At 37.3% G+C, this 27,254-nt stretch overlaps 1 protein-coding gene across 6 annotated transcripts in view; it reads right to left on the bottom strand.

Annotated features, from left to right (window-relative positions):
- Positions 1-26,516, bottom strand: part of LOC131034289 (uncharacterized) — a 56,142-nt gene extending 29,626 nt beyond the window's left edge. Inside the window, exons 1-4 of one of the 6 annotated variants that reach the window (XM_059218252.1) lie at positions 26,148-26,515; positions 25,886-25,932; positions 25,489-25,734; positions 19,130-19,274 (exon numbers count right to left, since the gene is read on the bottom strand). In XM_059218252.1, coding sequence (XP_059074235.1) covers positions 19,130-19,274; positions 25,489-25,714 — 371 coding nt within the window. In that variant the 5' untranslated portion in view covers positions 25,715-25,734; positions 25,886-25,932; positions 26,148-26,515. Of the gene's footprint in view, positions 1-19,129; positions 19,275-25,488; positions 25,735-25,885; positions 25,933-26,147 lie in introns of all 6 variants that reach the window. The other 5 variants (XR_009103767.2, XM_059218253.1, XM_057965738.2 and 2 more) reach the window with 5 other exon arrangements.
- Between the last annotated feature and the right edge of the window lie 738 nt (positions 26,517-27,254).

The following is a 27,254-nucleotide window of genomic DNA, read 5'->3' as shown; positions in this document are numbered from 1 at the left end:
ACCATCAAACTTATAGAAGCCACATACATCAACACAAGATGAATCACTAATGACATTTTAGCACTAGAAATCAAACTTCAGGTTTAGCTGCAATTTTAATTATATCAATAAACATTTAAATCCATATACATACTATATGCTAGTTTGCAAATCTAAAAATAATTTTCTTTTAAAATTTATTGTCCTTTGCTTGATTTCAACTGGGCTCTTCAAATAACTTCCATTTTTAACTTGCCCTTTCCCAATTTGAACTACAAATATACTTTATCATATTAGAATAAAATGGCAAGATGCCATACTTCATCTTTCTTGTGGCTAAATTTATCCTCTGTCCTCTATTTCTGATTTTCCAAGTTGACCACTAACTTTTCTATTTTCTTGCTCCACTCTTCACAATGCTTATCCTATCAAATGTTTGCTGAGTGCATGCTTTGATTTAATTTAAATTTCAATTATCTTCCTTGATACTTGATCCTCTATCAGTACTCAATTTTCAATTATCACCATTTATTGCCTAATGTTCATGTAACCTTCATACTTGTTCTCCTTTGTAATTTGATTGTTGTTCAGAACAACATTCCATTACCTTGTCAATTTGGCATATTCTTAATTGTACTAATCTTGTAGTTGCATCTTTTTTGGAGTACATCAGTTGAAATTGTACATGATTTATATGGTACAAACTAGGGTAGCATGTGAAGATGAAGAAGCAACAACCAGTGGTCCATACTCTAGATATAATAGAGACTACAAAACAATAAATGTATTCAGTATTACTCTTCTCCATGTTGTGTTCCTCTTCCCTACATCCTTCAGCTCATATATTTCTTCTTCAATTATGTGATGTTTCCTATGATTCAGTAACAGCTATCTAGGCTCTGAATATAGGATTGCTCTAAGTATCAGTATTTTTTGGTTATAAGTGATGTATGTGCATCACTTGAACACGATGTCTGGATATGTATGCTCATAATAAATAAATGCCACCTGCATTTAACTAAATCATTATTTCATATTTAAGTTGTCAACAAGGTCCTAGTAATATGACCAGCTTTGTGTAGTTATATTTAGATGGCATTCTTGCCCCCAAAAAGCATCAGCCTCGTTCTAAAACCTTGCAATCATCAATGAGTGGCAATCAAAGAAAGTAAGTTCTGATGTATCTCTCTAATGTCTAGAACTTTGTTACCAGGAAAATCCTACATAGGATCCCAATCTGTATATAACCCCAGGTTGTGGGTCTGACCCACTTACTCCATGCCCCAAAACAAACCAAAAAAACATTTTTTAAATGAAAAAAAAAAGAATATAAATAAAAATAAAAATAAATAAACTAAATACCTATCCAACCACTGAGATGAACATACAAAAACCTTTTTGATTTATCTTTAACATTTGCTGTTGAATTATCAATTATCAGCCGTATTCTTTATGTAAATTTCTATACTTTGTGAAAAATATAGCCCCCCCTCTTTTTCAATTGTCACGCACAAACCAAATTATTAGAAAAAATACAGCAAGCAAACTAGTATACGTGGACCCAGAACCAGCAATTTAGGTTTAAAGAAAAATATGCATGGAAAAACAAATCCCATAAAAGAATGCTTGTCAATATCATCAACAAACCTATTATAACTTAACTACTAGTCTACATAAACAACACAATATTAACATTCAATGATTGAATCAGCATTAGTTGAAATGGACATAGGGTCCCCAATCTTAAGAACTGGCAGTCAAAATGTAGAGAGGTTTTACAAAAGAGTTGTGTGCCAAGACAAAAACGGGAGATAATATAAAATACAAAATTTGATCAATCAGCAACAAACAGAAATGCACTTATGGTAACCTATGTTCGTAGCTTTGGTGATTGTTAAAGCATTTCACAATTAAGGAGCATCCATAATTAATGAAATAAGAAAATACGACAACACAAATATAGAGATTTTGTGTTAATGAGCTCAAAATTTCCATTTAGGAACCATAAAGAAATACAATTTTAGAAGTCTCTTACTCTCTTAGCCTTCTATTCTTAAATACAAGACTCTTGATCTTAGAACTTCTCATCATGACAGCTGATCTTATGACTTCTACTAATCTTCACTTAATGACCCTTTATATTCCTTACTTTACACTTTCATCTTTCGATGATTGATTATTCCAAAACAGTCCCTAATGGATCATCCCAGAGAAGTATTGGTTCATGAAATGCTATTGCATGTGATCCATGCCACATTCATACCCAGTGGATCCAAAAAAACCAATCATTTACTGTGACATTTCCAAACTTTGAATCTCTATGCAATCACATTCAACATCCAGTCTAATTTATGGATCATAGCAGTTTGAATTCAGCCAAAATCCATCTTCCATGTGTCAGCCAAACAGTGAAATCTTAATCCAATATTCACCCTTTTCCTTTCAAACTAAATTCTACTTCTGACACTTACCACACCAATATCACACTATCGTTTCTAGCTTTAGGTTATTTCCATATTGCCAACTTCTGTTTTGATTGAATTTCTTCTCTCGTGCTGTTAGCCTTTATTTTCTTGTTCACTGGGACTCCTTGTTACTGGACTCTTCATCAACCTTGACCTGACTAATCCCACATCCAATCCTTCTGTTTTATATTTGCAAGCCAATTATATTTTCTACCAACAAGCATGCAGTGTTCTATCAAACGGTTTCAATACTCTCACAGCTCACCATTCCCACTGAGCTCTTAATCTATAATGATTAAATGACCTTCCCCTAGTGCATGTGTTCTGAAATAGCCAGGGATTTTACTGATTTCGCCATTGAAGGGTGAAGTCACAATCTTTAATTTGTCTGTCAGAGTTTTCTCCTCAGTTGAAGTTCCAAAAGAAGGTTTGAGTTAAATCTAGAATCTGTATATTTGAAGGCAGAGATTGGTATGGATGAGGTAGGGTTAGTTTCAATAGGCACAACCTTTGCAGCAAGATGTTTGTGTGGATGGGTGGGTAAAATCCTTATTATGCTGCTTATCAGACTCATGTTGAGCAGGGTGATCTTCATGCTTAGGTTAATAATGCAGATGCTATTGACAACATACAGAAGTGGGTTGGCATAATGGTAGGCAGAGGAGAGACTTGGTTTAGCAAGTGTAAGATGGGCTTCAGTGTGATGTCCCCAATTAGGAGCTGGGTTGGCTCTTTTATTTGCCAATGATTTAACTAAATAAATAATAAATAAAATTATTAATAAATGTGATTATTAAATAATTTTAAATAGCGGCTCTTAGGCCGACTTTGTTATGCTTGGGGCAGTTATCCTCCTTAAGCCGACATTGGAAGACATGGGTATTTATGAGGATTGTGGTTGCAGTGGAAGGTATTGAGTTTTATGTTGCATACTTTACATTTCGGTTTGTCTAGGATGGAACCCCTGGAAAACCACAACCAGGTAGGACGTCAATCTTACCTGTAGCTCACCTCCGTTTCAGTACATTTCCATCATCTGAGTGACAGTTCATTGCAAGTTTGACGTCATACCAATAGACGGGAGCCAAGTTGCAATTGTTGATTGGTGCAGGTGTAAGTCCTGAAGATATCAATCACTCTGCCCTTTGTTGTGTGTCATCCGACATCAGCAAAGCAAAAAAGCTTGCACAAAGAGTGCTGGTTCGAGAGTTGGATATAGCGGATCAAGTGGTATCGCTCCTGGCATCAACTCAGATCTAGCTAGCCGTCTCTGGGAGTAATCTGTGCATTCAAATTCTCTTTCCCTGGCACCGGTTTATGCATTTAAGTTCCATGGCCTGTAAGTAAGTCTTAGATTGCCAGTTCTGATTGGTACTGCTATTCTTGCAACTCTATTTTTGAGAATTTATTGGATAAATAATTAGAGGACTGAATTTGCTGTTGTAAATTTCTGTTGTTAACTTCTGAGAATATAATACCTGAGTTTAAAGGGAATGATATGTGTTCATGCATTAATAGCTTTGTTGGTTGTTTGGGACTTTTAAATCTGTCACACTGTTTGGGTCATTTATATTTGCATACAAAACCTGTTAAGATCTGCTAATTCAGTGGTATAAGAGCTTGGCATCCTACCAGCCTGTGGATTAATGAGTGACAGAGATCAAAGGTACCAGCAGCGAGAAAAGGAGGAGGCTGCCATGGGTCACAGAGAAGAGGAAATCCTCAAGAATTCATTAGGCAGACCGAACAATTCCAAACCAGAATGAGGGATACCATGATGGAGATGGTTCAACTTTTAAGAGGAATGAACCAAAAACTAAGTACTGGAAGACCTTTACAGAATGGAGCAGAAGGAAGCAGCTCGAGTGGTGAGAAGGGCTCAGCAAATACGAAAAACTTTTAGGGCCAAATTTCTGGAAAAAGAGGAAGTAGCAAGCAGTGAGGAAGAACAACCTGACCAGGAAGGTGAGATGACAAGGCTTCATGATGAATAAAATGCCTTAAGTGTTGCCATATGCAGGGACATGACCTTCATAGAATTTTATGAGATGAAGACAAGGTATGAAGAGAGGAAAGACATTCAGCACCATTTGGGAAAAAGCACCACTCCTTTTAATGGAGCCAGTAGTTCCTCAGCAAGGGTTTGGTTGCAGAAATCACACCCATATTTTTCCTTGAATCCAATGTTTGAAGAAGGGGCTATCAAATTCGCCACTTAGCATCTTGAAGCAGTGGCTCACAAATGGTGGTACCATGGCATGGTAACCCAAGGGCATGATTCAATCACCACCTTGGAAGGCTTCAGCCAAAGATTGATAGAGAGGTTTGATAGGAGGGATCTAGAAACTCATTTTAGAGAGTTAGCACAACTGAAGCAAGAAGGTAAGGTGGAAGACTCTGTAGCAGAATTTTAGAAAATTGCGGTGATGATTTCCAATGTGCCAGAAAGACGGCTTATAGTCTTTTTTGTGGAAGGCCTGGCCGAACCCCTTAAAGGTTTGGTAAGGGCATTTGATCCGAGCTCATTGCAAGAAGCCATCAAAAGAGCTCTAAATTTTGAAGATTCAGTGACCAAGGGCAAATTAATTCCAAATAAGCATCTCCAAGTCTGCCAAACAAACATTTTCAGAAGAGCATGCTACCTCCTAAGCGAAATCAAGTAGACGTGTCTAAAAATGAACTGCGAAGGAAAAAGCTATGCTTTACATGCAAAGAACCATGGCAACCAGGTCATATGTGTTTGGAAAAAGGGCAAATACATCATATAGAGGTAGTCTCCGATGAGGATACAAACAATATAACGTGGGAAGGTGTAGAAACTGTTGGGCATCCAAATCTGAAGTTGCTTAAGGACAAGCAACATCTGGGACAAGTGGACTGTGATGTCCCCAATTAGGAGTTGGGTTGGCTCTTTTATAACTGTTGTCATTTTAAGACACCCTTGATCTATCAGTGAGAACCGATCAGAGATATGTTCCATGGACCAGCGCTGCCCAGTTGATCAAGGAGAAAAGCAGTGAAATCATGGTTGAAGTGTTGCCTTGTCGGAAGTTCCTTGGCCCTCGTTTTCTCTTCCCCGAAACTCTGGAACCCCTAGGTTCCGAAGTTCCTTGTCCTCAACCCCGGAACTCCAAAACCCCCAGGTTCCGAAGTTCCTTGTCCTTCTACTCCCGGAACTCCAGAAACCCCAGGTTCCGAAGTTCCTTTTCCTCAACCCCGGAACCCCCAGGTTCCGAAGTTCCTTCTCTTTCTCTTCCCCGGAACTCCGGAACCCCCAGGTTCCGAAGTTCCTAGTCCTCTATCCCGGAACTCCAGAACCCCCAAGTTCCGAAGTTCCTAGTCCTCTATACCAGAACTCCGGAACCCCCAGGTTCCGAAGTTCCTTGTCCTTCTACCCCCGGAACTCCGGAACCCCCAGAACTCCGGAACCCCCAGATTCCGAAGTTCCTTGTCCTTCTACCCCGGAACTCCGGAACCCCCAGGTTCCCAAGTTCCTTGTCCAACTACGGTGACTCCGGTCCCCAAAGTTCCCCAACTACAGTGACTCCGGTCTCCGAAGTTCCCCTTCTCTCTTTAACCCTTTCCCTCTCTATCCCGGAGCTCCGGAACCCTGAGGTTCCGAAGTTCCTTTCCTAGCCCTCCTTTCTCCTATCCCGGGACTCCGGAACCCCGAGGTTCCGAAGTTCCCTGCTCCTTCCCTTGTCTTCCTCACTTCATGAGTCCGGTCTCCGAAGTCTTCCAAGCCTACTTCCGACTTGCAACGCTTCCGAACGGCGTGATCGACACTCGAAGCTTTAAATGCTCCGACAGTTTTGGTGACTTATGCACTTTTTTTGTGGAGCCACAGGGGGGCATTTAATGTTTTTGGCAAGATTTCCATCAAAGGAGGTACGGGGCCATGCTGGGTGATTTGTGTCATGTCTGACTTTGGAAGGTCTGTCAATCTATCTTCCTCAGAATTGCCGTTGGAGGTATGGCTAGGTTGCTTGCATGTACAAGTCAAGTGCATGCACTTCCAGAATGACATGCAAGGGTCATGATCACCATTGTAACCCATTTTTCTATATAAGGTTGTTAAGCCTCATTGTAAAGGGATTCTCTTCCTCTGCCTTGGGCTTTTTATGCTCTTCTCTTCTCTTGAAGACTTGTAAATCTTTGCATTTCTGCAACTGTAAGATTGGCTTTTGGCCTTATGATTAATTGAAAATCACCATTCTTGCCTCTTTTCAACTTATGTATGTTGTGTATGCTTTCTTACCTCCATCATAGGTGTATGTCTTGTGGTTTTTTCCCTTCATATATGCTGTGTTAACTAGTTTTTCTGAGTGTGACTTGTGGGAATCCTTCTCCCCTCTTGGCATTCAGTGAATTCTAACCTTCATATATACATTGGGGTCACTCATACAACTGAAAAGTTGTGCACCTTGGTGAATGGATTGATGATCCTGAAATTTGGGCTGCATTATGAGCCCCAAGGGTGAATGGACTGATGTTCCTGAAATCTGGGCTGCATTATGGAGGTGGTGTCATCGCGCCCTAGACAAGTAAATCCCCATCCAGGGTTGAGATTAGAAGGGATTAAAATTAGAGCTTGAATATGGACAATATCAGTTGTACTATGAGCAAAACTAGTTAGTTTGTGTAATTAGTGTAAAGGCAAAAATAAAGAGTAGTGATGTATGTTAATCATTGGTAATCGCCAGCCTCCCAGTAGGAGCCATTACATGATACTAGGATAGATGGGAGCCAAGGTGCAATTGTTGATTGGTGCGGGTGTGAGTCCTAACGACATTGATCACCCTATCCTTTGTTGTGTGTCATCTGACACCAGCAAAACAAAGGAGCTTGCATAAAGAGTGTGGTATCGCTCCTGGTGTCAACTCAGACCTAGATAGCTGTCTCTGGGAACAATCAGTGCATTCAAATTCTCTTTCCCTGGCACCGATTTATGTATTTAAGTTCCATGGCTTGTAACTAAGTCTTGGATCGCCAATTCTGATTGGTACTGTTATTCTTGCAACTCTGTTTTTAAGAATTTATCAGATTATAATCAACTGAGTTTGTTGTTGTAAATTTCTGTTAACTTCTGAGAATATCATATCTGAGTTTAAAGGGAATGATTTCTGTTCATGTAATGCTAGTTTTGTTGGTTGTTTGGGACTTTTACATCTGTGCATACCATTTGGGTCATTTATATTTGCAACAAAACCTGTTAAGATCTGCTAAGGATATTTCATTCATGGTGATCATCAGGAAGTGGAGTTGTCCAGAAAATTGAATCAAAGTTTTATATACTTGAAAATGCTTTGCAGTAGTTGCCTATTTGGAATGATGCAAATATAGGATCTTATTAATTCAGCAAGACAGCTGCTGACATTGACTACAAGCATTGTACCCTCCAACAGGTAGAGTCAAATGTCATTGAAATTGTCTCCTCTGCCTGCTTCATTTGAATCCCAACAGGTATACATTGGAATTTATCATTCTGTAGGTTCTTTTAGATCATTAACCAGTTCAGTGATCAAAGGTTAATGCCAGAGGATCCAGTTATTGTTCCTGAAGAATGCACTTATTCACAAGTTGTTGACAGTTATCTCAAATTTCAATGACTCAGATAAGATTATAATGAGGTGGATGCACCATCTGTAGGAAGGACTGAGTAAAAGCAGGGGATCAATCTCATTTCATATCAAAATCATACAACTGTGGAATCAGTAGGCTTTCTTAAATCATGATAAGAGGATTCCAATATCGTCATTGGCAGCAGTACAAGCCCCAGTATGAATCGATTAACCAATATTGTACTAATAATGTAGTTATCTTTTCAATATAGATTGGTGAAGATCATCCATGCAGCAATTTTGTACTCAACTTTGGAGATTTCCCCTCAGTAGTATTATCTCAAAAACGCTACAAAACGCTACTCCACTTCCTAGAACCAAATCTCACTCACAAGGCCAGGACTGTCGTCATGCAAGTGAAATCAGCTCATCAACAGACTGTGGAGGGTTAATGGCCAACTCTATGAGAGTAGGTTAAGTTTCCTACACTTCGAGCTCAGCTTAGACTCGGGAGAGTGTTCCTAGGGGTATACCTCAGTAGGTATTAAACACACATAAAATATACAATCAACAAACAATTGCAACCAAACCCAACTTGATGTCTTGGCCCCAAAGATTATCGCTGGACCAAGAACAACTTGTTACATCCCATTTATGCCCCAGTCGTTTTTATGCTACTTTACACCATGTTAAATGTGTGCCCTAGTTGATCTATGCTATACTTGCGAGATGTTTAAGTGTGCCCTAGATTTTTCATAAATGAATGTGCCCTAGGTGTTCATGTTTTAAATGAGTAATAATGCCCTTGCTGATATTAAGATGTTTTATTTATGTTAATAATATTTTTGAAATGTCAGAGTTATGACAAGATTTCAGACTAATTGTTTGAACTGGGCCAAGTGTGTGCAGGAGTTCATCGTCCTCCGAGAAGGGAGGGGAAGTATCATCAGGTCGAGAGGTAAGGAAAAGAGAAATAATGCCATCTGGAACCCTAAACCCTAAACCCTAAACCCTAAGCCCTAAACCCTAAACCCTAAGTCAGGTAGTCTCATGTTGACCTTGGTATTTACGTCAACCTGTCACCTCAGGTAGCCCTAATTGGTCCGTATAGGAATTTTTAGGGTTTCACGACTCTAGTCGTGGATTGGTATACCAAGTCAATTATTATTATTTTATTATGAAAATTTAATTGTTTTATCGCTCACGAGTAAATATAATTTATATATGTATATAAATATAAATATAATTGCTCACCCCCTTTTATCGTATCATATTGTATTAAATATTTTGACCGATTTTGAAATGGTCTTTTATAAATGCATTATCAAGGACTATGAGTTTTGAGCAAGTCTAATTTTATTAATCCTTAATTCCGAATATATTTACATATACTTTTATTTAAGTGAATAAAAGTTTACTTTGAAAGCCTACCTTATTTTTAATTTATTGAGACCTTATAAGAAAGTAACGACATCAAGCCATTTATCGAATGGTAGATTAAAATTTAAAAGTAAATAAAATAAAAATGATTTTAGCGTAGAACATTATTGGGCATAAAGAAGGTGAGTATCGTGGGAAATGAGAACATTGTAGTGGCAAAGCAGTGCAAACGGCATGTCTCTTATGTGAATCGAAATGCATTCAAGATTAAAATAAGAAATAAAGCCCAAATTTTAGGAGTCGATTTTGCTGGAGGATTAAAAAGAAAGTAGAAAATATTTTTGGCGTGACCATTTTTTCATCTTGGCCGTCAAGTAATGAAAATGGTATTGGCGTGAAGGTTGGAGGAAATTCACATGAAGGAGAAATTAGGGCAAAAATAAATAATCCACCTTATATCGTGGATAGAGGGATGTTTTTGAGGAAGAAGAGAAAGAGATTTTGGCAGAAGAAACAAGGAATACGATGGGGAGAAATATTTTGGGAAGGGCTGTATGCAAGAACCTGAGTTAACCAAGAAGGGCACCATAGCTTAGTCTATATTGGGGATTCTGCAAAAGATTGGAGGAAGGGGGGGCGTGGTTGGAAAGGACGACACAGCAAGCCGTTTTCCTCTGATAACCAGGTCATGATACTCATTCCAAGCCTAGACGGCTTTGAGATTTTATTCTTTCTTTGAAATTTCGAATTATGATTCTTAGGGTTTAAAAGAAAGTGTAGAAATACAACCAGTATTCTTTCAGTTGACTGAGTTTTGTTCATAATGAAAGTAGGAAAGATAAGTTTCATAGATGTACTGTATTAAGTATGGCTGGGGGTTCATACCCTTGACAAAGGAAAAAGCACGATATATGCAGTAATGCCATGGTTTTAATAAAGTGATAAGAGAAAATATACTGTATAGCTGTGTTTGGGTTCATAAGAAAGAATTATTAAACCCTGTTATTAGTTGTAATAGAATTGTGACTAATTCTTCAGTTTAGACTGATAAGTATATGCACATAATGCTCACTTATTTATCATAGGCTTATTTCAAAACTATGTTTAAGACTACAACAAACCCTCTTGAATTTTGGGTGCATTTCTACCTTGGGTACACTCAAGAAGGTAGAGGAAGAGTTGTAAAGACGGCTCAATCATTTCCAGCCATTAAGTAATATAAGAAGTAGAAAATACCAGTCCGTTGTGAAGCTGCTCCCATATTGAGACTAACCTTCAAATGGATGAGATTGAAAAATCCTGCAATTTAGTGAGATAAGTAAAAGCATTCAATATTCACTCAGTCATCCTAGCCTTGCCTCAAGAACTGAAATCAAGTCTGCAGAAAACCCTTTAGTATTGGGGTGCAAAAACCACCTTAGGTGTATGCTATGAGGTAATAGATTAGCTGTTAAGGCTGCTCTTTTTAACTCAGTCATTAAGTTAATCAGAAAGTGGAAATTCCCATTCAGCTGTGAAGCTACTTTCATGACTTGAAAATAATCTCCGAGTGGATTATTTACTAGTAATCTGGTGAAAGACTGAGGAATTTAATGATAGCTGGAAATATTTATAAATTCTGTACTTTAGAGAACAGCTGAAAGTAACTCTTCATTAGTAGATAAGTTATTACATACTGTTTAAGTACAGCATGGCTGTGTACATAAAGCATAACTTTGCATACACGATATGGTTGTGCATTTACAATATGGCTGTACATTAATGCAGTGAGGCAGAAAGTAATTATTAAATGAAATGGAAAAATATTTTCCTAAATTGTCTAATTGTTCTTATAGTCTAGTTTTGAGAAACCTCGGTTGAGATCTCAATTAAATAGTTATAATCACTGAGATGCATTACTACTTATATTTTTATCCAAGAAGAAAATGAAGGAGCTGATTAGATTGCATTTTTAGCTAAGGCAATTTTGACATGCAGGAGATGCATACTTATTATCAGCAGTGAGGCTGCTCCCACGTTAAAGATTAACATCACTAGCTGGTGATTGAAACTAAACCCTAGTTTAGGAAAGAAAATGGGTAAGAGCAGAACAGCAGTATCCCTTATGCAGTTAGCATATCGGTTATAAAAAAAATACACTCAGACGTTGTAATGACAGCAGAGACATGTGATGCATGATGAACATAAGAATTACATGGGAAGTTGGCGGCTCTTAAGCCATTTACCTTTCCTAATCTAGGGGCTTAGTTGTAATCTCTAATAACTTATGCAATGATTAATGAGAAAGATTAAACAAAACCTCATATGAGAATAAGACTCAGAAAATAGAGGAAGATCGTGGAATAAGACTGAGACATGTAAGTCAAATCCACAGAAGGGCTAAGAGAGAGACATAACACTGGTAACATCTCTAAAATTAATTCTGCTGATTAGATGATTATCGAAAATTTATATCAGTTTTGAAGCTCACCGAGCCAGAGTTAACTAGTAAGCAACTTTCACTTATGGTTAATTCTTAATCTATCCTTAGTATGAAAGAGTTAGATAGACATAAGGGAACTTGGTGGTGTTCCTTAAAATGCAAATAAATAACATTAAGCTTTCCGGAATGGAACAGTGAAAGCTCTTATTCATAATTCATGTTGGATATAGGAATTCGGTATAAACATGAGGGTTAGTTACCCTATTGCCTACCTTACCTTTTCCACACTAAGGTAATTTTTAATTCAGAAATTAGACCATGAAATAGTGAATCCAAAGGGAACAAGAATACTTTAAAAAAAAACAATAAGGCTGAATCTCTATATCGAGTTAGCTATGATACTCAGTGAAGAGATTATGTTCAAACTCCAGATATGTACTTTGTGAAAGAAAACCATGAGATTAACAAGTGGACATCCGCTAGTTAAGTTCCTAGGAATAGAACTCACGTCCTAGAAGATCAAGTTGCAGCCAAGAAGGGTTTAAAACCATAAGCAACTCAATGGCTAATATCAGCTAATAAAGGTCAAGTATGGGCCACTTTTCAAGAGAAAACAATATTGAAACTGTGTGAAATGTGAACTATTTAACTGCTGTAATTTATAGTGATAAATTTGTTCAGGGAATTGGCACATTAATAGAGAAATAGTGAATTCTACATTTACATTGAGCTTGGATTCGTCCCTGTACTTGTGAGAGAGCAGACTGCGAGCTGAAGGGCATCAATATTAACTCTACATTAAATTAATCTAGGGTTCCGTTAAAAGATATGTACACCCTAAGAGTATTAGTCATCTCGAGTTTGTTGACCAGCATGGGAAACTTGAGTCCAAACATGTATGACAGCCAATGAGTTTCATAGAGTCAGAATGCAGAGCATAGAGACAGACATGAGGACTCAGATACCATCAGGAATTTAGTCCAATCAAGTAGGACAATAAACAATTAACTTCATGATTTAGCGTGAATGCATTTACATAGAACCCCTCAGCCAAGGTGATGCTACTTCTGTAAACGTCAACCAATATGTTAATCCAGATACACAATCCAGTCAGAGGTCATACTAGTTAGGAGTAACCTATAGTGTATGACCGACTAGGGATCTGTGTAAGATTGTCTCCAATTTAGATGGCATGAGTTAAACTTTCGTTACCTCTCTACGAAGGGTCGGGCCAATCCAGTCGGATATGGCACGGGGGACTAGTAAGTCCGTGGTTGGGCAGAAAAGCGCCCTGATGATACTTTCCCTTCTCACTAGTATGTTGACAAAGGCATGAAGTTCATAATGTTAGCATCAGAAGAAATGTACTTTCTAAACTATCTCTTTCATTTAAAATGCAATGTTAAATGTACTTTCTTATCTACTGTTCATCCTTTCAGCATAGATCTGTTTTGTTCCAAGACCTTAGTAATCTCTAGTTCCATTTCAGTTATTTGATGATTCCAAAAAAAAAAACGGTGGTTTTTCCCTCCTTTCTGCTGAAAAGATTTTATAGATGTCTTTTTTTCATATTTGCATAAGTTGTTGCATGTTACACAATCGGCTGTACATGACCCTTATATATGACTGTGCATTCATAACCCACATGAAATATATTTATTGATTGTTCTTTGAAGATAAATCCCTGGTTCTGATATGAGGTTATGAACACACAAAACCACTCCTACTCCTATACTATTGATTTTGTGTTTGATTTGGATGATTTGCGATTGATGAATGGACTGAGACCGATGCCTATCTATCAGGCAACAAAACATGCTTAGTTATCCACTACACAACTGCATATATTCATGTATAGAATGAGAAAGATTGCTACAATACAACATTTTCATAATGCTGTTATATTCATCTACCCTAAACATACACTCATGCCAGCAAATGTGGCAAGGGAAAATCCATAGCTGCAACCAAGAGATCTTCCTGAACACATAACTAATACCCTGGAGACATTATGCAACAAAACCCATTACAATTCATGTCTTTTTCTATCCCAGCATCTTGTACCCATAAAATGAGCTAGATGAGCATTTAATGGTCGTCCAACAACTATCGAAGCATCTGGAGACCCCACAGCAACCAAACCCCTCCTCCAAATGGTCAAAAAAAATGTTACAAATACCATCAAGGTCAAAACCCTAAACTTCTGCACTATACTTCATTCGAAGTCCCCAATCCAGATCACCTCCCACCGAAAATGGGCACTGTAGATTAAAGGAGAAGGTCTGCATTCATATTTGGGTGGTTGCGTGAAGGGACACCATCACTATTGGAAGGTGGAGTGGGTGGACAGGAAAACACACCATTGAGCCTCAAAAATCACAAAAAAAGCTCATTCGCGCCATATCGGGCTTCTCCTTCACTTATTTCCTCATGACTTAGCCGATCACCGCATTCCTTTCAGGGGTCAAGCAATAGGCCTGCTACATAATAGAGAGGAAGCATTAAAATTTCCACAACCCCGCCAAACTCTACCCTCAATCGGCCATCAAGCTTGGTGTTAATGTGTTTTTTATGCACCTCGAACACAAAATAAAATACCAAGGTATCCTATCCTCTCTTAAACAAAAAAACTTTGAATGCTAAACAATGTGATCAATCAAAGCAACTCCAAGGTTTACAATTGCTTGAGTAGACTCAAAGTGTTTATGATGTGATTTTGCTAGAATCACAAGGGGACTTACGTTTTGCTTGAACTTTGGAATGGGAAACTTGACTTAACTTTGGAAAATAAAGACAAAAGAGGCAAAGGGTTTAGAAAGACTACACTACTCCTAAGATCAATGATGACAATGAATGTTAGATAGACAAATTGATGCAGAGAAAGAACTTTAATCAGATTTCAAACTAACACATTTTAACACAATGGTTCAATAATTACCATAACTAGGTTCATCCTAGTTCATCCTAGTTAACTAGTGAGTACATGTGCTTCAAGCCCAATCCACACACACAACTTTGGGCTGTTCTAACTCACCTCCAACATGTTTTGGTGGTTTACACACATTCATTGCACAAAACAACTCAATAACACTTGTTTCATATTGATGATCCTTCATTCCTAGGCCCAAACATGTCCTTCTCATGCCTAATAGAAGTGCAGACCAATAACTTCATTCAACCTTTCAAATAATAGGCTAGTAAAGCCTTCTACAACATTCCACCAACCAATCACAACAAAAATTTTATTAAATTAAACAAAAAAACCAATATTTACATTCAAACCCTCATGTAACTAGGTTCTTACTGTGATATCAGCAATTTCAAGCCTTTTATCGAGGATAACTTTCCCAAATAAAAGAATTAGGAACTCCCCTTTGGAGTGATTGAAGATGACATGAAAACAGAACTTTCCACCAATTTTCATGGATTTCCAACGGTGGAAAGTCAAGCTACGAATTATTTTCACCCACTGGAAACCCTAGGTCAATAAAAGGGTTGCACTTAGTAAAATTGCCATAACTTTTGCAAAACACAATGAAATCAACTCAAACAAAAAGCATTTGAACCTGAAAACATTTCTCCAACTTTTCCCATTGGTTTCATGCCTGTATCTATCCATACAATGCCGTACCAAGAGAATTTCATACTGCTGCACTCAGAAAAATTCAAGTTTAACATGCCAAAATGAAGTTTTTTTCCATTCAATCACTCTCCAACATTGGAATTCGAGTTGGAAGACACATTTATACATTCTCCATCATTACACAATTGTTCCAACCACCCTATAACCATATTTTAACAATTACAACAATTTAACAACTTTGTTAGCAACTTTGACAACTTTTGTTGCAATATTGACAATTTTGTAGCAACTTTTACAACTTTTGACCAAAAGACCTATAACTTTCCAAAACGGATCAGAATGATCCTAAATGGTCTCAAAGGACCTTATTAGACTCAAAAACACCTAAACACACTAAAAACCAAAAAGTGACAGAATGCATGCTTATAAGGCTCTTGATGCCCCTACATCACAAATTCCCTCAAACTAAGCCTTGATTTGCCATTAGGAACAACTACACAAACTTGATGCAATCTTCTAAGGAAATGGAAGATTTTCACATCGCGAATACATAACTCAAAAACCCAATGCCGGCGCAACTTGAACAAGCTTCCACAATCAAACTTACCGTAATGATTAGTCTTAGGCTAACTTTACACTGTAGCTTACAATCAGCAAACCACAAAAAGTATGAACCAAGGAATTCATCACAATATCTTCATAAGCATCCACCATGATCAATGAGCTCTAATTAATCTTGAGGTAGAGAGCATGCAACATGTTGAAATAGCACACCAAAATCCACCATATTTTCAATGAAAAAGTATGTTTATTACAACAAGCTTTGGCAACAATCTCTTTTCCTCCTACTCTACTCCTGATTTCTAACTATCAACTATTAGCTATTAACCTTTACAATGAGAGATTTGAACCTTATATAGAGAGCTCATAACATTTCTATGGTGCAGATCAATTTGAGATCAATGGCCAGGATTCAACAATAAAACCCTAATTAGGGTTTGTTACAACAAACTCCCTCTGGCCAATGAAAATATTACATTTTGGTGGACACGTCCTTTGAATTCTAACCAATGTGGAAGTGGGTTAAGTATGTGAAACAAATTTTGGTGCAACGCCATGTGTCACGTGTAATTGTCTTCCTTGAGATGAGTCAAGTTCATTGTATCCGAACGTGCCGACTTGGAAGAACATGATTGGCCTGATGATGATTGGATGCCAACTCATCGTGCACAACATGTAGATCATCACAAGGTATTTGTTTGAGCAATATCTCTTGATACTCAACATTATCCAACTTGCTCAATGTGTTAATGTGGGGCATATTCCCAAATTGTATCATCTAAGTGATCAAGTTTCTAACTTTGATTAACTCTTCTAAAACTATCTTCTTCCTTGATCACATCAACTTTTCATCTTCATGTTTAGAAATTTTCGCCTCCTTGTGATGCATTTCCACCTCGATCCTAGATCTTTCTTGTAATTCTAACCTTGAACTAATTGACTCAATGTATAGGGGTATCTCTATATGCAATGCTCCTCAACCGAGGTTACTTCCTTACACTGACCCTTATTCTTGGATTTCCGAAGGAAATTCAAGATTGTCAAATTTCCTCATCATCATTGTGATGCCCTAAATGCCTTGATGTAATGGTTGCAACCCTTGAGGTTGTAAATCCTTGTGATATGCTTGATCTTCATCCTTGACATGTTAATGTAGGGCAACCTTGTCTTGATAATGATGCCTTTGATGTTGCAATGCTCCAAGTCCTCAATCCTTGCATCAAAACTTGATGTTGACATATTCCACTTCCTAGGTTGAGGTGTTCCTTCCTTATAACAACCTGCCCCTTATGATGCTAAATTGCATCCTTCAAGTCAAGGTAAGGCAATAGTGCCTTGATGCATAGTGATGTCTTCCTTTATCAACCCTCCTTTCTTCATTCAAAACCTCCTATGTATGATGCTTGATCTTGACTTTCACAATGTATTCACTTGTCTTGAATGTCTTAACCTTGTCTACGCCATTAGGTCTGATTTTGATGTTTCTCTAGGTCTGCTCTTCAAACCTGATTGCTCATTTAATCTGACTTTCATCCCTTCTGGCTGGATTGACCATTGGAATAAGATGACCACACAATTGCATCTCCTAACATTTGTTTTGTCCCATAATATTATAGCATAGAGATAGTTTCCCTGCCAAAGAGGGGTGGCACCATATGGAGATGAAGAGATTGCTATAAGTTACAAGACCACATTCAAAAGAATACTCCTAGATGAAGAAATCTGAGTGTTGTCTTGGGTGATTTTGGTCACTTTATATCTTAAAGTAATCGTGATGTTTGCACTCTTCAAGACAAGTACAAGAAAGATGCTCATAAATAGTGGTACATCCATAGCCATGGCTCTATTTACCCACAACCTCTTGCAATAAATTTTTTATCCCAGGTATACATTTTTCTTTTTTTAAATTCCTTAATTTTCCTTTGTTTCTATATATTATAATTTATGTTTTATAATTGTAAATGTTGTATTGAGTTTGTATGCAATTTCAACAAGTTGTGAGTTCTCCAGCTAAGCAGAATTCGAGTACATACTCTAAGTGCAACCAAATATAGCTGTAATAAAAGTGAAGGAGTTACTCTATGTGCATTCCAACTTGTGTCTTGTCACATAAGACATCCAATTGCAATGAGGGGCAATGAAGAATTGGAATCTAACCCCCAAGTGTGTAGATTCAGATGCTTCTATTGTGACACTTGATGTAGTCCCTTTAGATGAGGCAAATTCTACATTAAGACATGGGTAGCAGCAGTAGCATTGTGGCTGATCATGGTTCAAACAAATCAAATGTTAAGTCGACTTTGATGATGATGCTCTTGATAAAGAGTAATACGAAGACTTATATTATTGATTGTAATTTTCATTTTGTATTGACATTTGACAATCAGTGAATTATAATTTTATGAATATTTTCTCTTTTGCAAATTATGAGGTAATTATTTTTTGGCAATTATAAGTATTGCCATAGTAAAAACATTATATACGTAATTATATATAAGAACCCATAACCTACCCAAGAAAAATATATTTGCCACATTGCATACCTGAACCCCAAACCCAAGCCCAAATCCAAACAGGTAACTTAGGATTTTTGTGGCGTTGCTGAATATAGTTTCCCCTGTTTTGTTAGTGATGAAGAAGACTGGCTGTGGCGGGTTGATGAACAAAAATTCTATAAAAATAAATAAATAAAATCTTAAGTTAATATAAGGCGTGAGGGACCCACTTCCCTCATTCTATATATTGAAAAGTTACACAAAACACAATGGGTTTTGGAGTCAAACTAACTTGAGAATTTGAAAATTTTCTCTGTGCAGTAAAGAAGAATCTCTGATGGTCCTTATAATCCCCATTGCCTTGCAATAGCACATAGAAAGCACTTTAAAGAACCTACTGCAATACTTGAGTCAAGGGCTTGTGGTGTAATGATATTGGGAGACATTCATAATGGCATAAACAATAATCAAATATCCCACAGCAATAGGGCAACCCACATAGCAGGTTGTGGCAAAACAATTATAGAGTGCATTCAAGCATAATCCATGTTTACAGATCTTAAGAAACCTTGTTCAAGATTTCATTTAAAAAGAGAAATAAAATAAAAATTGCAAGAATTGTGAATATGAATCAACCCTTCAAAAAATTTGCATAATTCAAAATGATTAGAATGAAAACTTACAAGAAATCAGAAGCAATTCCCAAAAACGTGCCCACCAAAAGTGAGACAAAATATCCAAAGGCAAACAGCAATGCCATGTCCTCCCTCCCAATGCCATACTGCTGGTACAGAGATTCCCCATAAACTGCTTGAAGCGCTTCTGCCACTATTAAATGCAAATAATATCATCAAGGTATTTTTATGGGATATTTTTCCTAATTGACATGATTTTATAAAAAATATTCAAAAACTAGATTGCCAGTTAGTAAGTTTTCCAAACGAAAAACCCCGAATTCTCATATAAAAGATAAATAAATTTACTAAATTCAAGAAAGTATACAATGTACTAGCAATAAATCATAAATTTCTCCTCAATACTTAATTACTCCCATAGCGCATCCCCAATAAAGGGATTGGGAGCAAAGTTGGCAAAAGGAAACCAGATATATGATCCCCACCATCCACTGGAACTCTCCAAAAAAGCTATGATAGGGCTGCTATTGGCTACTGCAGGTATGGAATGAATAATCAAAGCAAGATAATTTTCTACTATTATGAAGCTTTGGGGATCACAACTAACAATGTAGAAAAGGCTAAGGCTTTGTGGAGAGGTCTGTCAACTGCAAGAGAGAAAACTAAGTCAGATGTGAGCATGTGGTCAATGCCATGGGAAAAGCCATCTGCAAATATTGGTAATTAAAGAAGATTATGGCTGACTGTTAAATTCTGTTTTCAGAATTAGAAGAAAAAACCATAAACCATATAAAAATAGCAAGGCATATAGTGATCATCGCATTTCATAAATATGGGGTAAAATTAAATTCTAAGTGAAGTAATTTAGTTTTGATATGTGCCTTAAGGGGGGTTCAACCATTAAAGATTTGGTAAATGGTTGAGCTCAATATATATCTTTAGGTTCTCATTGTAGAGACCAAGTTTGAATCCCCAAAGTGACATCTAATATGGGAATCTAAGCTGTGTCTATCAAACTTCCATTGCTGCCTTCTAATGTTGATATCTAAGCTGTATTCTAATGTTAATGCTCTATAGGAGCTAATCTTGGTCTCATTTGTAATCAATTATGTTAGTGAAGAAAAATCCTACACGTGTACTTCGCATGGATTACTCTTATATTTGAAGTAAAGCTTGCTGAGGTATGCTTTTTCAGTTGGAGTTGCATGGACTTTGCATGCCACCAGATTTAGATTAGTGGAGTTGCGTGCCTATTTTTAGACTCCTTCACCACTATTCTAGACAGCAGTTGCTTTTCCACTATATATGTACATCTTATCATGAACTAAATTATTAACTTATCCAGCTATTGCATTCAATCTTGTTCGTATTGCATACTCTCATTTTTAATATTTTAAAGGAGCATTCGATTGTTTATCTCTTGTGGCTCGACTTGTGCCTATATTCTGCCAGCAGATCTCGATTCTCACAAGTTTCTTGTAACAAGCCATATTTGTAGAATCGTAAGCTTTCTTCAAGATAAAAAAGGAGCAGCAACTCTCAAAAATGATTGACGGGAAACACATGTGATAAGTAATTAAGGCATTTGATATTTTAAATACCCTGAGAATGCCAGCTGACATTTCTAATGGGTATGCCCTTACAGAGGCATTCTTTTCCTACCGCATTACCATTCAAAGGATGTCAACTTGGGAGTTCCTGTAGCTGAGTGGAAAAATTCACTAACGTATGCTCTCATGCCTATCCCTGCTCTTCCATGCTGCTTGCCATCTGGTTTGACCCTTGCTTCAGCTTCTGTATGGCCCAGTATGTTGCTTTATCTTGTTTGTGTCTTCTCTGGCTTGCTAAGTGATTCTGCAACATAGAATTTTAGCTTGTCGCTTTAATAATCTCTTGGAAGAATTTCATTTGATTTGTTCCTATTTATTTATGTAGTTGAAATTTTTTTGTGAAATATGGATAAGGGGAATGTGGTACTCGTTGTTCCCAAACGGATCATATTCCAAGCTTTTAGTTTTCTGTGATAACTGTGGAATAGAAATTTAAAGGGTAGTTTAAGGTGGCAGGGAAGAAATTTTCTTCTTCATTGACTGGTTCCAAAGTCCTTTTAACTTGCACCATGATTTGAACTTTTGGCATGGAGTAGGGAAAGAAAGAAGGAATTTTAGGGTTTCTGTCATAACCCTGCTTTCACGGTAAAAGATAAACTTGTATGAAACCATCTTTATAGATTTTTGCAGTCCCTTAAAATCCTTTGACTCCAAAGGATGGCTATAGGATAAGCAGTTTTGTAAATAGAAGATTCAGGGTTTGGCACCTTATGTATTGGCTATTCTACACAAGGTCTCCTCTTTTGTGCAGCGATATGGTTTAGTTCTCACATGGTGGAGGGTTAAAAATAGAGTTCATACTCTTAACAAAACCTTCCTCTCATCTCCATGCAGATTGAGCAATAGTCAACCAACTAAGAGGCAAAGACAAAATGGGCAAAGGGTCTTCTATAAAAATCTTCAGATTGGACCAGAACAAGAAGGTCCTAAGAAAACATAGTGAGATGATAAAGAGAAACAAAAATTATTTTTATGATTTGGAGAATATCCACAGGTTTCATGTTGGCTTGGTTGGGGACTTAAAGCCCAGGAACATCCTAGATAATGGAGTGGTAATGGATGAGCCCACTAGACTCTCCACTGATCTAGCTCTAGAAATTTGGAAGTCAGCCCCAGTTGAAGGATTCAAATGAAAAGAAGCTCAAGTGAGCAACAATGAAACTATTTAGAGTAAGACTGTCAAATTGGAATAAAACAGTTTCATGGATGTGGTTTTGCATGCCATGAGAAACTCCAGCTAATCAACAGCAAGGTAGAAAACATTGAATGTGACTCACATAATTGAGATCTAGAGTTGAATGAAAATAACACACTTACCATCCACAAAAACATCTGATGCATCCAAAAGGGAATAATTTAGCAATTTGGCCACATGGGAAGTCCAAAAGGCAGCTGCCCATGAGACATTGGTTCAAAGTAAAACGCTGAAGACAGTCCATGTGAAACTGCAGATCAATCATAAGGGTTATTAGGTGGCAGCAGAAGACGTTAGTAACCTGAAAGCAGTGATGACAAGGGTAGCTCTGGATGAGAAGGTTCCTCCGATGTCAGTTTTCAGTGAATAGAATGAGAATACTTTTGTTCCAGATTTATGCTGCAGTTGATACATGATGTCTTGTTTTTAAGCTAAAATTCTCAATTTATGTTTTTTTGGTCTCATCTTAGAGCGAGGAAGGGATAGCAGATTGGCAGCCACAGTTTGCCCCTTCCTTCACTCCATTTCTAGTTTTTATGCAGTGTTCCACGGGAGTTGGGGACGGGGGGACGTGGGGATGCGTTTCCGGGACGGGGGGACCAAGGGCCTAAGTTTGGGGACAGCGGGGGGACAGCGGCAGGGGGGTGGTGGGGTGGTGGTGCTGATATAGTTATACAGATACATATAGTACTTGAAAAACTAGTTTTGAAAAGATGTATGACAGTATTACAGTATAAGAATTACATTTTCAAATGAGACTATAGGAAATTTGAAATACTAAATCTAAATACCAATTACCAAGATTTCTAAGTTGTTTTGTTATATGGAGCCTAATCAGACTCAGAGGTTAGATTTTCCCTACTTCTATCGGCGCGGTTTCCCCCTATATTTTTCAACAGGGGTTTGGGGGCAGCGCCCCCAAGTTGGGGTCTAGGGGCATCACCCCTTGCGGGGTCTAGGGGCAGCAAGGCCAAAAATACTTTTATTATTTTCTAAAGGCATCGGGTGTTATTTTTCTATTGGCCCACGTCCAATTAGAGTTACCCCTTAACCCCCAAAAAACTTAAAAAGTCACTTTTTTTAAAAAATTTAATTTTAAACATTGCATATACGTGGGGGTGACAGGAGACGTCTGGGCGTCTCCCCGTCCCTTGAGAGACGTCTGCACGTCTCTCGAAGGACAAGGAGGCGCCCAGATGTCTCCCAAGGAGACGTCTCCACGTCTCCCTCGGAGACGCGGAGACGTCTTGGCGGCGCTTGGGTGGCGGTGGCAGGACGGCGGGGGTACGTCGCATCCCGTCCCCAAGACGTTTCTTACGGGGAGACGTGGCCAAAAAGGGGGGGGACGCGTCCCCGTGGAACACTGTTTTTATGTAAATGTCTTGGCTGGTTGATGCAATCCCTTTTTGAAATTATAACCGTTGGTGTAAATAGTGACTTTATCAAACAAATTAGCTATTAGAATACCTAGAGATAGTCCTATTCACATTGCTTAAGTCTCCACTTAGGGACTTATCTTATAGCAAGGAAGGGAAAACAGATTGGCAGCCACATTTTGCCCCTTCCCTCACTCCAGTTCTAGTTTTTATGCAAATGTCTTGGCTGATTGATGCAATCCCTTTTTGAAATTATTATCGTTGGTGTAAATAGTGATTTTATCAAACAAATTAGCTATTAGCATACCTAGAGATAGTCCTATTCACATTGCTTAAGTCTCCACTTTGGGACTTTTAGAGATTTGTCTCACCTCATCTAGTTGAGACATGTATACTCACTTAGTGAGATATCTAGTGCATACACACTTGCCATTTGCTCGCACACTTGTCAAGTGAGCTCACAAGTGTCCCATATATGGATGGGTAGTCGGTCATTGTTCTCTACCTTCTCACTTCTCTACCTTGCCTATATATGCAAGGTCTCTATGTACATTACTTACACTCTCATTGTAAATGATAGATATTACTATTTGTGATAATTTGATTTCACTTGTAGAAGGTTGTTGTGCATTCTAATTTTGGCTAATCCCAACAATAATGATAAACTTTTCTGCCTTATTTTTTTTGCATAATGCACATGTAATTTCTGCAAATTCATTTCTGGTAAATTTTGGCATAATGCACATCTAAAATTCTTTTATAGATATTAAACCCCTAGTTGAATGCCTTGGCCATGCTAAACGCACAGAATTATCATCAGAGCATTGGTGTGAGTTATTTTCTTCTCAATTGTCTAGTTTCTCTCAAAGTTTTCGAAAACTAATTTGCCAATTAATATTTCAAAAAAATAAATCACGTTTTCATACAAAATGCACATAATTTTACTAGATTTGCAAACATATACAATGTAATCAGTATTTGACTTGGATTTGAACTCAATGAAAAAACTCAGCCAAATCTAGGCTAAGGTTGGCAATTTTAAAAATATAAAATAAATTAAATATTTAAAAAAAGATCTGTTTTGGGGAAGATTTGATTGACATTGACAGTCAGGACTTGAAAGTCATAGCTGTTAGACTTGACTGAACCTGTAAGCCTTGGCTACACACAATCACTGACACTGACTGACTTGGACTAGGATCCACAACTCCTCCCCAAGACTTGCCAAAGTCTCAACACATTGATCTCAATACCCTATAGTATATCCTATGTTTTCCCTTAAAGTTGTCCTAAAGTACGTATATTTCTAATTTTTTGAAGAAGAAAGATTCACCAACCATCCCATACTCATAAAAAACGTGTTTCAGAGTACAAAGAGGATTGAGCTACTACTAAAACGGCTGCGTTGAATACAGGTGGTGTAGGTTCTAATCCATTAAAGTGCATGTTGTTGAATTGATGGAATTGTAAGACAATTTATTTCTACTGCCATCAAAAAAGGATGTATTTCTTACCTTTGAGAAGTACCTCATTTTTTCCTCGCTTCAAAAAAATACCTCAATTTTTCATCCCTCCCCATAAACTTCAATATTTGTGACCTAATTTCTTCTAACTTCAGCATACCTCTAAAGTTTCTTTTAGACAAAGGTTGCTATACAGTTCAAAGCTATAACTACATGGATCCTTGAAGATATTGATTGTTTGTCAATTGGTGCTATGGCCTGGATGGTGCTTGCTCTCCTCCTTCTGTAAGGAAAGATTTTCATTCGGCAAAATATACTGCATAATAACAGTAAATCCTCTATTTTCCCTTTGCATTGTCCAATAACGCATTCTTCTGATTTTTTGGAGCCAAAAAGATTCTATACTTTACATTTCTTAAAATTTTCCATTCTATACCTATAATAATATTTCATAGAATATCCCCTCTAAATATTTCTACAATCTAATTTCTGTTAAATTTCAACACAATATCCTCTAAAAATTCTTCTAAATCAGGCAGAGGTGGCTTTAGTGGTCAATGCTCAGACTACCTTCATGTTAAAGATATCGATTGGCAAAGGCACTAGAACTTGCTTAAGGTAGGAGAAGACTTTATCTTGTAACCCTAGCAATTAACTAATGTAACATACTGGATATTTTAAGTAATTTAAGATGCATTTCTTGAAATTGAAAAGAATCAAATACATTCTAAATTATTTTACGGCAAAGGCATTGGAAACTCACCAGAAGCCAGAAAGTAGATACACAAAAAGGAACGCTGGAATGAGAGAAACGGCAAGGGAAGGTACATAAATGAATTGGATGAGGGCTCTAAATTTTGCGGAACTGTTCTGCTACGTTTGTGGATAACATGAAATCTGCCATATATAGCACCACCACAACATATCACTAGAAATGTGTACAACCACGGTGGAGGTTGCCAAATCTCACTCTCGATCACCATTGCCATTTTCGTCCCAAATTTGTTTCCTGTGAAAAAAATATTGAATAGAGTTAAACCTTAGTTGCTGCAAATAGATCTGATTCCATTGCGTTGGTTATTAAAGAAGCACAACATCATTCATAGATTTTGAACATCAAGTATAACAGTATGAGCAATGAAAGGTTATGTTAAACCTACATAGATTTTAACAGTCTTCAATGGCTGATGGTTACATACACTAGCACCTGCACAATTAAGATTTGTACAGGGTTTGCAAATAGGTAATATGAACAGTTATCAATTTAAATTGTTTTATTCGATTGAGAAGAATGGGTTTTCCTATAAAAGGGCTCAATTTTGACAGCTGAATAATATTTCTGGGTTTGGGAACATTTTGAGAACTGAACTTTTTTTTAGATTTATTTTTAACAAAAATTAATTACGCCGAAAGATGAGCCACCTGATTTGAACGATCAAGGCTTGCAAGACGATTGAAGAAATCTGGTGCGTCCGTCCATTTTTCTCCCGCCGTCCACTGTTAACGGCAGTTGTGTGTATAGATAACACTGGAGAAGCGTTTTCACCACACCGGCGGTACTAATTTACAGCTGATATTATTTCGTCATTTCCACCTGACATTTTCCCTCTCGCTAGCACCTGGGAACATCTCGATTTTGGATTGCAGAAAAAAGTAAACAAACACAATCCAGTTGCTTATAATACGATTCGATTTTCCAATTCCACTCATGCAAAATAGGGCTAGAAGGCGGTGTCTCAATTCTTCTACGGTTGTGTTGCCCCTACATTTGACATATCTTTTTCAAAGCAGTCTCACTACCGAGAAAAGGTCCAATGGGTGTTTATGCATAAGAAATATGCATAAGAAATAAGGAGTCCTCCAAGGTCATTATTAGTTAAAATACATAAAATGGAAGAGTTTTGAAAATTATCACAAATTGGGGAAAATCACTTGACAGTCAGAATCTAAGGGTCATTTTATATCACATGACCAACTTTCACCTGAACCCAATTCATACTTTATCATATTTTAAACTTTCAATTTTTGGTGTATGTTCCTCCAAAATGATTAAAATATCTCATCCTAGGCTTTGTCATGAGGTGTAAATAATTATGTGGACCTATTTCCCTGTCGTTGACGCGTGTTTCAAATTTCGAGACCTAACTCTCTACCGTTTGAAAGTTATATCATTTTTCTCCAGCCAAAGCAATAAATTTAAAATATTTAAATTATTTCTTAAATAATAATTTAATATTTTAAATTATTTTAATATGTCTGGTCATTTGCGAAAAAAAGTTGTTCGAAAACATCGATTGCATTCTTCCTTGATTCCTCTCTGTGATCAATGGTTTCTAAGGTCTAAAGGATAGTTTGTTGAATCAGAAGGTTAGAAATGCTCACTTTTTGAGCATTTTTAACCTCATTTCTTAACCTTTTGCCGAGAAGGTTAAAAATGCTCACTTTTTGAGCATTTCTAACCCATATTTCTAACCTCTCAGAACACACAAAAAATAAAAAGGTTAAGAATGCTCAAAAAGTGAGCATTCC

The sequence above is a fragment of the Cryptomeria japonica genome, chromosome 3 (genome assembly GCF_030272615.1).
Source record: "Cryptomeria japonica chromosome 3, Sugi_1.0, whole genome shotgun sequence".
Taxonomy (NCBI): domain Eukaryota; kingdom Viridiplantae; phylum Streptophyta; class Pinopsida; order Cupressales; family Cupressaceae; genus Cryptomeria; species Cryptomeria japonica.
The sequence above is the reverse complement of the archived record's forward strand: the minus strand, read 5'-3'. Positions and strand labels throughout refer to the sequence as shown.